This window comes from Manacus vitellinus, unplaced genomic scaffold (genome assembly GCF_001715985.3).
Source record: "Manacus vitellinus isolate BGI_N305 unplaced genomic scaffold, ASM171598v3 scaffold_4_pilon, whole genome shotgun sequence".
NCBI lineage: Eukaryota > Metazoa > Chordata > Aves > Passeriformes > Pipridae > Manacus > Manacus vitellinus.
Window position 1 is genome coordinate 10,267,355 of NW_021940604.1, and position 12,573 is coordinate 10,279,927.

A 12,573-nucleotide genomic window follows, 5' to 3' on the forward strand; every position below is an offset into this window, starting at 1 on the left:
GGTGAACGGATATCTCTCTGTAAATTTTCAGGGCCATAACTTCACTGACCATACACAAAAAAAGTCCTTCTAGTGCCAGGTACCTAAAATTTTAGTGATGCCATGCCTAATTAAGACACTTAAATGAGGCAACTTGCATTCCACACAAAGTAATGTTGTATGCAGAATTCTTAACCTGACTGTAATAATATACAATGCCTAAAAATAAGTTCCTAAGGGAAAAGTGTTTAAAAACCTGAAAATACACAAAAAAAAAGGTGAGATAAAATGCAGATCAGCACTTTCATGTAGTTGCATCCTGTATTCCCTTTTGCAACCTAAATACTTAAATGAGAAATAAACACTGTCATCATGCTTCTCTCAGCCTTCTGGGACAACCTCCCATTCTGTAGAGGAAAGCTGGTGGAATAAATACTACAGGGAGGGAAATAAATGTTATTCATGGCTTTTATACAAACTTGTACACAAATTGTACAGTAGAATCGCACAGTTTGCACAAGGTAGAAGTAGTCAGACTAACTTGATAACCTTTCTTTTGGTAACTGTGGTTGAACTGTCTGAATACCAGGAAAATATTTATATCATGATATGAAATATGCATAGTTAAGCAAAAGAAGTTGATGACAAATGCAAGTAGTACATGATGGATAACAAACTGACTGAAACCAAGCTGGCAACAAGTTTTGCTGAATGGGAATGACCACTTGGAGTAGGCTACAAATGGAATTCCACAAGGACTGGTCTGTAGCTGGTTTTGAACCAGAAAGTTAATACAAAGGTGTGAGTGCAAAACTGTCAATGCAGTGGAGGACTGGAATATTTTACAAATAACAGACAAGTTAGAAAACTGGAGCAACAGAAACAGAATGAAACCTTATAGTACAAAATGCAGGGATGTGCACTTGGAAACAATTGTGGTAGACCCTCAATTAATTGGTATCTGCTGGAAATTGCAGCAGAGGAGGAGAAAGACTAAGTGATTAAGTCAGCTGCAGGATGACAACATCACCATGGCATGTTCACCAAAACGGTGGGTGTTAGTTATCATGAGATGTACCACAAAACTTATTTCCCTAGGTGCCACAGCTGAAATACTGCACATTTCTGGTAACTTCGCTTTCAGAAGACATGAATTCAAAACGGAACTCCTGCAGCATTTATGTATATCGTGGGACTGTAACAAAAATGCCTGAGGTCTATGGTATCATAATACAGCAGATGCAAATGCTATGTTCATTCCAGGAACATATCATTTACACCCAGAAGGACTATGAAGATGAATGGAGAGTACTTACAAGGAGTCTTAAAAGAGCTTGGCTTTCTTGGTCTAGTAAAATGAAGGAGCCTCATCAGCATAGACCAGAGAGATAGAACTACTGAAGCAAAAGCCAAGGTAGACATTAATTAAGATAAGCTGGTCATGAATATATTTAGGATGAAAATCAGAGAAAGCTTTGTAATCATAAGAGAATGAAGGTCAGAAACACTAAAAAAAATTCCTTAATTGGAATATCAAAAGGTTGAATTTATGATGTGGGAATACCAAAACTTGCTGCTGCATCTTATGACTCTTAAACCAAATGTAAATAGGTTGTTTTTTCTTGAAATGTGATCTAAGAGTTGAATGAATTCATTGCAGATGATAAAGGGAAAGAACAGCACACTCACCTGAAACAGCCAAAGTCATGATACAGGCACAGGAATTACACTGGACAGTGGGATCCTCTGACTCAAGTAGATCCAGAATTGGCTCAAGTAAACCCATTTGAACAACTAATTCTTTGTCAACTATTCATAAATTCAGGAAAAATAATGGACAAATAAAAAAATAAATAGTTAGTGCCTCTGTGGAAAGAATATATCATTCTTATGCTTTCGGAATCTGTATTATGATTATATAAAATAGATCTAAGATGGAAACAGTCTAATAGCCACTCACAGTCCCTAGCTTGGTTTGCTCGATTCCTCTTCAGACTCATGCAAGAGTGTAAGAGATGTTCAGAAGTTCTAGGGTAGAAGGTCTCAAATATTTCTGTTAGCAATTCTGTTTACAAACATAAGGGTAATTTTGGAAAGAGCAACTGCAGCTTTCCAATAGGTTCAACAATTTACTCAGCACTCCCCTCACTCTTTGTTTTTCTTCCCTTTAAATATTATTTTTTACTTGTTAATAAGTGACATGATATTATTTGCAGCAAAATCCTTTAAAAAAAGCAAAGAAAAAAGCTAGCTTCACTGAAGACTGACCCCATCTTCTGCTGTTATGGGATTGAGTGATGGAATACTTGTGGCCCAGGTGCCAGGAGTGAAGTAGTAGATGCAACAAGGACTCCGTTGACCAGGTGTGAGGTGTTCATGCCCTGTCTATCAACATAAACTTTATTGGGAAGTTTTTCTTCTGCAGATCCCAGATCCTATTTCAATTCCATTTGCCCTGTTAGTTACAGAAGAAAGTGAATTTTACTAAATGTTTTAACTTTTCTTTTATCTGCAAGAAATTAAGGTCCCGTTCATAAATAACAAGAAAATGAGCACTGTCTCATAGATAGAGTTTATTTCTAAGAGTTTTATCTGTTGTTTGAAAGGGCAAGTGTTGGGCTCTCAATCCAAGAACGAGAATAGAATTCCCACACCAGTCTGGGAATAATTTATCAGCTTTTGCGCACAGATTTAAGAACTCTTGCCATATGATATAATCAGCGAGAGGGATCTTATATGTCTTGGTGCCACTAGAACACGGAAAAAGTAATTTAGATTTGTGTAGACCTGGGTGTGTAGACGTGCCTTCCTTCTACATGAGTCTGGCTGAAGAGACACTTTTTCACCTGAAGAGAGATGTGCTGTTAATTACTCACTATGTCCTTCCAGCAAGAAGTTGACAAGGGACAAGGAAGACATCTGCTGCACCTCCAGGTCAGCAGACCGTAGTAAGGCATAGAAGGGTTCCAGATGCTCCACAGGCAGGGGGATGTTCACTGCAAGAAAGAGAGGAAATATTCATGAGTCTCATTGCTCACCATAGTCACATTTTTCCCTTATTGATCTTAAGCCTCAGGTGCTCCCATACATAGGCTGAGTGGTATTCCCCTTCATTTAAATTCCACTGCTATTAGCAAACAGGGCAAGTTTCCTGAAAAGGTTTTGAATAACCAAGTACTTCAAAAACATCACGGGAAGGAAAGCAGTATGCCTTGCTACAAAGTAAGTCATTCTGCCTCACAGCAGGTCCTTGTGTTGTGGCTACCTGCACTTTTTATACAGCAAAAAATACATGGGATAAAGTTATTACGCCAAGTGACAGAATATTCTCTTTGAAGTAAATTTAAGACAAACAAATAGATAATAAATTGCAACCCGCTTGTTGCTGGTATTTCTGCCTTTTTTTAGAGCCCAAAGTCTTGCTGGAATTTTATCTGGGATATCTAGGTTGACTCCTAACCATTTACAAATTACCTCAGGAGCCAAGTGCTCCCACAGAATAGTTGGGATAAAGGAGAATGTTTCCTTCATAAACTTGCACTACAATCTGGCCTCTAGAACTTTGTCCTCTTTCAAAAATAATATAATATAAAACATTAGCTGGTCACTATGCCCATTTCCTTCCACTATATTTTGACTGTGTTGCTCTCAGGAGATTCAGTATACACTAAGTACTTTGAGTTCTGCTGAGTTTTACAGAAGTATTACAATTACATAAATGACAGTCTTTTATAATCATAAGAGATATCTCCTCACAGCAAAACCGTGAATTGACTCTGTCTACATGGCAATGACAGCATTTCCATTTTCCTTAGCAAACAACATAGCATGGAAAAAAACCCCCACCAAATCTTTCCTTAATAAATCAAAGGAAATTTCACAGTTGGAAATAATACTTTTATTTATAATTATGTGAAAATTTTCTAATGCACTGAGATAACTTACTGTGCTGACTCATATGCAGGTAATAGAGGGCAGCTGACTGCTGTAAACCTGGGTTTTCTGAAAAGGCTAAGGTCCTCAAGGCCTCCAGGGGGTCCTTTCCAAGGGGTGACATTTCAAAACCTAAAGATGTACAATGACAGCACAGGCTTAATTACACCTGAAAAGGGTTAGTTTACAAAAATGCATTAAAATTTATAGCCAACCAAAAACATAAGGATTTTTGTACTGCAACAACTCCATAAAGCCCATCTACCCTTATTCATGTTTCCATGAGCAGAAGCAATAGATGAATTCGGAATAACATGTTCTTGGCAATGCCTCTTATAAAACTCTCAAAGCTAGTGATTCAAAGCAAGATAAATTATAATTTTAAAACACTTTTTTTTAATGTTATCTAATATAAATGCAGGTGTTCTTGTTCTCCATAAAAATCTTTATCTTTTTCTGAATTACAGAAGATCTTTGTTAAAAAAAAAATCTACTGAATGTGGTGTTCTTAGTTATGAACTATAGAAACACTATATATTTTTAATTTACTACATTTGAAGTTCACTGCATTTTCAATCTTGGGTATTACAATAATACCCAATCTTTTTTTACAATAAAGAATTTAAGGGAATAGCAACATGGATTGCAAATAGTTTTGCCTCGGGGTCTAGCATGAGTCTACCTGTACTTAAGTATGATAGTTCCCCTATGAATAAACCAGATGTTCAACAATAGCCATCAAGCAACAGCAGTCATGCATGACTTCTGAAAGTCACTGTATAAAATAATGTGTGGAATGGAGCAGCAGAGAGGAAAATAAAAGGGACATTGAACCAATGCTCAGTAGTATGAACTGAGCTGAAAAGGTAATGTAGTATAAATTGACTGGTGAAGCACACAATTATAAGATATGTTTTCAGGCTACAGATTAAACCCGTGCATTAATGACTGAAATATCTCTATGAAGCATATCTAGCTACTTTACCTCCCATAGGAGAAAGAGATGTGAGGGTTGTGAGGGACAGGAGCTTTCATGCCTCTGTGCAAAACTCAGCCAATATCTCATGCCATTAGAAGCTGCTTACACGTCAAGACTAGCAAACTCCTACTTTCAGGATTAGGTAAGTGAGCTTCACAGAAGAACTGTTTCATATAAAGATCAATTTTGTTTAATAATTAACAATACACACAAAAGGAAGGACTGGCCTGTGTGTGAAGGTTTTAGAGAAAAAAACCAAAAATCTCTTCATGCGGTTTAATTCTGGTCCTTACACACTGACTATCTGAATCTTCCACATATCTCTGTTTTTGTTTGGGAGAGTGACAAAGCAGAAACCACTCAAAATCTTCACCTGCCTATAATATCAAACATTTGTCGCCCTAGCTAACAGGTGAGTATGATGATCAATCATGAAGTCTCTCCTTGCATGCAAATTGTCCAAACACTGGCTTCCTGCTTATAATAATTTATTCAGAACTAAGGCTGGGCTTGCTCCATCTTGGAATAAAATACACAGGTGAATGTTAAAGTAAGAGGGATGTGTCTTGGTTCTCTTTGTGAGGCTTCCCTGCCTCCATCTATCTTGGCACCAGGATTTGGCCACTCAGAAAATTAACCTTGGTTCCGCTCCTTGGGTGCTGTGTATGTCCTGTCATGGACAGTGGGACCTCCCTGAAAGCACACATTGCCATCTGTGTACTGCTATCAGAGAAGCTCTAGGCTTCCTGCTTCTGTACCCTAACTCCTGAGGATTCAAGCCAGACCAGCCTTTTGAAGACTGATCTCAGAGAAGAAAGGATCTCTCCAGGAAAACATACACTTAGTCTTTACAGGAAGCACCTTGCAGTGGGTGCTGCAAGGGACCATTCTGGCCCCACCATTTTTTCCAGAGCACCCCTTCATTACACCTGATCTATCAGCTGAGCTGGGATACTGCCAAGACAATCTCTTATACAGTCAGGAGCATGCTAGCCTTTGAAGAAAAAGTTCAGCCGTGGAAGATCTCCACTGTATAACAAGCTAAAAGATCCGGCCCTATTCTGGGTATCAATGTCAGGATTTAACCAGTGCTTAAGGTGCAACAATTAGTGAACCATACCAGCAGCACAGGACCCACCACTTTCATGGGTAATGACACCAGCTAATACCAGCCGAGGCTAATTCACACATGTTGCCAACAACCAGCGTCACAGCAATTATTGCAAAGGTTGTTCTGCAACAGACTATTTCAAACAGTGTTAACTGTGTCACACTGAGGAAAAGCGTCTCTCCTGGTTCCCCTCACATGTTAGTTTTATCTTCCCAAAAAGGCAGGTAAAGACATAGCAGTTTGTGTTCCACGCCTTTCACACAAATGAAAGTAAAAGGCTATGCAATTCTGTGTAGTAGGTTTAGACCAAAGTAGCCAAACTTAAAATAATATACCCAATCAGCTGTGAGACACAGCAAAACCAAACAAGCAATGGCCCCTATCTAAGCTTGAGACAACGACTGTTTTTAGGCTGGACAACTGACAAAATACACTCATATAAGATGACTGCAGCAGTGAAATAAATAAAAAAAAGGTTTCTTATTGATATTATTGTATCTTAGGACAGGACAAAGAGGACATCACAAATAGATAAACAGGGGAATTAGGCAGGTAGCTTGTAAAACAAAAGAGATAGATGAAGAGTTATTGATATACTTTTATTCAAGCAGAAACCCATGACTGTGCTTAAGCCTGGTCTCTAAAATATTTGCACAAAAGCACAGTTTCTTAGAATCCTGGTAACCCAACTATGCTTGTCCCAGGGTGACTTTGACCTTCCCCATATATAGCCCAGACACCCCTAGCACAAGTCCCTGTGTTCTGCAACCAGCCAACATGGAGGTGTTCAACTGTGCACATCACACTGTGATCTGCCTGCTCACAGCTCAGCACTCAGGTCTTGGCACAGCTCATCTCTAGCTCCGTGAGCTCAGTGACTGACTTAAAAGAACTAACTTCAATTACTAGAAGGACTCACTTTTATGAAACATGGGTTATGTACTAAGAGTGGTAGCAGAGCAAGAAAGTGACTGACCATTTCTACCTAGATCCAGCTGTGTCACCACTTGAGCTCTTGGTGTCCTGTACACAAAGAAAGTGCTCTGTTGCTCTGGCCTTTCCTACATCATTACCAACTGCCCGTGCCAGAGCATATCAACTAGCAAGCTGCTCTCAACCCACAAAATCAATCTCCTTGTTCTTTCAGAACCCTTTAGAAAAAGACAAGTCCTCTTACCGGTTTCAATGTGCTGCAGAAACTCCTGTGCTGTCACCCTCTCATGAGGCTGTAGGATGGGCTTGTACAGCTGCCTGGTTTTAGAGCTGTTTTGTTTTAAGCAGGAGCATTTGCTTATCAGAATCAAGCATTCCTTGACACTGTGCACCAAATCGGAGGACATCCTCTGGACAAAGGCTACGAAGTCCCGCAGCAGCTGCATGCATCGTCCACATAGTTGACCCATTCTTGTTCCAACAGCAGCACCAAGCAAGAAGAAAACCAAGGAGATGGAAAGAAAAGTTTCTTCTCAACTTGTCCACTTTTTGCACTAGCTAGCTTCCTCAGTGTTTGTTCTGTCTTACAGAAGCTATCACACCATATGCGACTGCTGTAAAGCAGACAATCTTCTGTGTCCAAAAAGCTACATTTTACAAGACTGGTTCCTGCAGATCTCCCAGAGTGTACAAATTATTATTTAAAAGGCTTGACTGGAGACACGATCAAACACTTTGCTTGAAGAAAAATAAAATAATGACCTAAATACAGTTTGTGGAGAACCTGGAGCACCCATCAAAAACTTCATGAGGTTAGAAAAGCTCTGGAAAACGCAACCTCAGTTTTTGTAAGACAGCTTTCCACATGAAAGGTAGGCACCACCTTGCCTGCATGAGTACAAGCTGCAGCTACCAATGGGAGAGGAAGATTAAAAAAAAAATAGAAGGAGAAAGTGAACAGGTTTTTCCAGTTTTTGCTGAAGCACAGACCAGAACAAAGGCGCTGTTGGACAAACAACTCATAACTCAGTCAACTGAGACTTGGCAAATCAACAAGAATAGAAAACTGGAAAAAAAATTACAGTGGCCAAATGAATTTAGAACTGTTTTCCTCCTGTCAAGCAAGTCCTGCAAAGTGAGCTGGATAAGCTAGCAATGGGAGAATGCAAAAATTATCTGCAGTCTTCATGCACGGAAAGATAGCAAAAGGAAAATGAGCAGTTCTTCTTTTGCTCCATCCTTTTGCTTAATTCACCAGTCTAGCGCATGTGCCCGCCCTTGGTTGAACAATTTTACAAGTTACCGTAGTCCAGTTAATGTAGCATGAAGTGATATTTGTAATATTGAGGTTTCCAGTAAAATCTGGTTTGATTCAAGATCACCTTAATTAAGGATCCTGTAGGTACTGGTCTTCTGAGTGTTGATCACTTTTATAAACTTCTTCTTAATCATGGATTTGATAGATTTATTCTAACTTTTGCATTTGATACATTTATTGTTAGGTATTAGCCTTACTGTCCTTTAATAGATCTTTTGTTTCCAAATAAATCATATTTGAAAATCAACTTTTTGTTTTGCATCCATCTCCAAGCACTCATGAACAGGCTCACCCAAATCTCACTGGTCTGTCCAGCTACTGCTATTTCTTGTCTTACTTACACATGATGTACTTTTCCTAAACACAAGTATCACATGGCAACTACACCAGTAAACCAAAAGGTATGAGACCTCTAATACATAATGCAATCCATTACAAAGAATCAGGACTTTGATTTTTCTGGCTACTTCCTTGACCAGTTCTGCAAGCCTACTGAGTTCTGACCTCTGTTTCACTTCTTAATATTATCAAAAGCAAGGCTAATATTTCTATTTTCTCACTATGTCTTCTGGATCCTTTCAGTAGGGATCTTTTCAAGCACGGGGAACCCATGTGATCGTCAGGTCCTACTTCTGCCACTGCTTGGTCTTCACCTTTTGCTTACGATCTTCCAGTCTTCAGCCTTCATCTAAAAGCAGATCCCCGGTAATCCATTGCATGCTCCTTCTACCTCTTACTCTGTTCTGTATAATGAATAGTAAAGTTTAATTGGGAGACATTTTAAAGGTAGTTTGAACTGTACTGCACTGAGATGAGAAAAAAACAGGACTGTTTCAATGAAACATTTTTTAGTAATGACTGCATTTCTGTAACATGTTCTTACTAAGCATTTCAAAATGTATTACAAACACTAAAACAGCTTTTCAATATATCTGTAAGGAAGATATTCCCAAAATCGTTTAAAAACAAATTTCAGAGGTGCTGAGCTCTTGCAATTCTGTTTTAAAGAAGTGCATAACACCTGAAACTTAGTGTAGAACTTGCCTGAAGGCATAATACTCAGGTGTCCCGATACCTAGTTTGATGATTCAGTCAGGAAATTGTTCTTTGGTTTGAAACCACTACTTGAAAGATAGTGTGGAAGGCTGGTTTGTGGGTCTTCAAACATACTCTGAATTCACAATAGCTGCTGTAAAGGTAAAGGTTATAAATGCAATGTTTTTGATTAGTTTCATGACCTTAATATGTTTCCTTTTCTGACTGAATAAAATGTCACCTCAAGTCTGCAGAAGGAGAACATATAGTAGTACTCTAATAGTGCTAAACCATTTTGATTTAATTCTTCTACAGAACATGTTTCAAATACTAAGCATACCACACTCAACATCATCATTTTTTTTTCTCCAAGGAAAAGAAAAATCAGTTCCTTTGCAAAGTGTTAAAAAAGCCTCTGCAAACCATTTCCATTCAGGTGTGTGCAAAAGAGACTTCCAAGCAGTAACATTATTGTATGAAGGCTATTTGGAATTCTGTATAAATTGCATTTGGAAGTTTAAATCTATTTGCCAAATAATAGATGAATGCTGTAGTTAAATGGTACTTTCAGTAGAAAGCTTCCACTGGTCCAGCATTTTATCTGCTGTGTAGCTTGTCTACAAATTACAGAAAATATTGCTTTTGAGTACAGTCCCTTTAGCATCTGACACTCACAGTGGGTTTGTTTTGTTTTGAATCAAGAACAGAAAATCTCAAAAGTACATTTGTTCATCTGCTATTTCGCTCATGCAGCATGCCACTACTTGAACCACTTCTTGTAACAGAAATTCCTTAATCTAATTTGCAATGGTGCACAACTTTTGGTTGCCCAAAAGTTACTGGCACTGGAGAGATGTATACAAATACTCTCTATACTCCTCTTTCATATATTACCTAGACCTCTTCATACTAATAGGACACAAAACACCCTCAGGCTCTGACATGAATATTGGAAAAAACAGGTCAGCTTTATCTGAGATATGGTAGCAAAATTATAGCTCCAGGTTCTGGATTTTATAAATACTGTTATCACTGTGATTTTAATAAATGGAAAAAGGATTTTTGGGGAGAGGAGAGGCAGTGATTGAAAACTTATGTAGTCTTATTTGACCTGTGAGCCAGTCAAGTGAGAAAACAGATATTTATATTCTTAAACAGCAGTAAATGGAATTTCACATTACTCAAGAATCCAAAAATCTAAAAGATTTAAATAATTAAATTTACATTTTATAAATTTATCCCATGACATTTTTTATTGCAACTTTGTCTTATACATGTTTCTTTCACTCTCTTCTCTCTCCTTCCTGTTCGAGAGTGAGGAAATCACTGTACAGTTTAGAAAGCTGTATGATGGCTGTGCATTACTGCTTGGTTAGGAACAGATGTGATTTTAAAGGTTATAGCTCCCCTAATGCCTAGCAGGTCTTTATTGTTCCCATACCTGCAGTTAAGGCCTCCTCACTTGTACTAATTCAGTGCAACTGCTCTGTAAACTGGTTTGAACAATTTCCAGATCTATGAAATTTTGTGACTATGAAATGCCAACAGAAAACAATCAACAAACCATAGGAATTAAGTCCTCAAACTGGACCTACCATTAACAAAAGAGTAGAATAAAATAATGAATTTGAAAAAGATGATTGGAGAAGTAGAACAACTGTAAAGCCTGAGTCTAATCTGTGCAATTTACATTACTACTGAGCTCTTTTATATATTTGTGTATATATATATATAATACATATAACAAATATATACACTTGTGTACGTGTGTGTATGTATGTATATATTCACCACTACAATTTCAGGAGGAATTCAGATGAACAGTAATGGATGACAGTCATTTAAGCAGGTAGGAAGTCAGATGTGAGGACTTAGATTGATTTGTGAAGATCTGCCAGAGGTTACTTCATTGCAAAGCTAGGCAGAGCTTCATTTGCATTCATTGTAATTTTGTAGGGTATAAAGGAAGTTGTTCTCATTGCATCAAATTCCTTGGCTGAGGTATTTGCTCATTCTCCTTCAGAGGGAGAGTGCCATCTACTGAAGCATCTCCTTGACACAGCTTCCTTGAGCCTTGTCCCACTCATGGATTGACAAAATCCACTCAAAGGGGTTGTAAAATGGAACAAGGTTTTAACAGGAGGAGCAGCTGCTATAGATGTAGATGTCTTGTAAAGTACCAGCAGCACATAAAGGACCAGGCCAAAGATGGTAAGTAACACCACTGACTTGTGCAAGTCTGTGCTACAGTTTTTGAAGAGCTTAAAGACAGCCTCTTTCTGTGTTTCTTCATTCCGAGTAAATCTTTCAAACTGAGGCTATATTATCATTCTGTAACTCTTAGGAGTGGCATTTCCTGATGAGACAATCCAGTTTCACTGCTGACTACTAACGATGGACTTTACTACTCGTTCTCTGTTTCTATGTTAGTGCTCAGAAGATGTACAACTTTGCAGCCGCCTCACTGAACGGTGAGAACATCTGCTAACAGTCACCAAGGGTCTGGCTTGGGCTGGTGATGACACAGTATTATTGTACTGCTTTGTCTTTATGTATCTTCATGTATCTTCCCATTGTCTTGCACTGCATATGTTATTGTAAATTTTCTGGACTATTGCTGTATTCAAATAAAGCAGCAGTTTGTGTCATGCCCAGAGCTACTGTTTCCTAGGATAATAATAAGCACATAAATTGAATTATTTTTGGTATTTTTTATTGCTTAGTAGCAAAAGATAGTGCCTCTAAAATATCAAAGGCAGGTCAGAAGTGCCTATGTACCTTAGAGGTTTGAACAAACTGTATAAAAACTGTATAAAAATAATCTCAAATTTTACAACATAAATCATCCCAATTTTACAGCATAAATTATAGTCAGGGCATCAAGAGGAAAGGGAGACCAGTCAGGTTGTATTTCATATCAATACCCCTAGAAAGCCACTGGTTTGATGTGTTTCAAAGCACAGGTGCATGTCCTACTGTTTTTGCTACAAAGGGGCTGCACTGAAGGATCACACAGCCCAAATGTCAAAAGTTTGGTAAAACAAGGAGTGAACAAAATTTCAAAACAACTTGCATTAATTGTCAAATATTTTTCAAATTGTCAAATATATTTCAAATATATTTGAAATAATTAAAATATATTTTCAAAAAGTTTCACGTTATAGTTTGTTTCCCCTGGGCATATAGCACGTTGTCTTGAATACAGTGGAGAACTGAAAGAGTAGTAGTCTCCACCCTTTCTGTCCCAATAAGATACATCCTATGTATCTTACGTTGGCTTATGTC

At 38.1% G+C, this 12,573-nt stretch overlaps 1 protein-coding gene across 1 annotated transcript in view; it reads right to left on the reverse strand.

Annotated features, from left to right (window-relative positions):
* Window positions 1-12,573, reverse strand: part of LOC103757663 (vacuolar protein 8) — a 33,389-nt gene that overhangs the window by 19,439 nt on the left and 1,377 nt on the right. The window contains exons 2-6 of the mRNA XM_008923823.3: window positions 8,907-8,991; window positions 7,180-7,844; window positions 3,925-4,044; window positions 2,856-2,975; window positions 1,669-1,788 (exon numbers count right to left, since the gene is read on the reverse strand). Coding sequence (XP_008922071.1) covers window positions 1,669-1,788; window positions 2,856-2,975; window positions 3,925-4,044; window positions 7,180-7,405 — 586 coding nt within the window. The 5' untranslated portion in view covers window positions 7,406-7,844; window positions 8,907-8,991. The remainder of the gene's footprint in view (window positions 1-1,668; window positions 1,789-2,855; window positions 2,976-3,924; window positions 4,045-7,179; window positions 7,845-8,906; window positions 8,992-12,573) is intronic.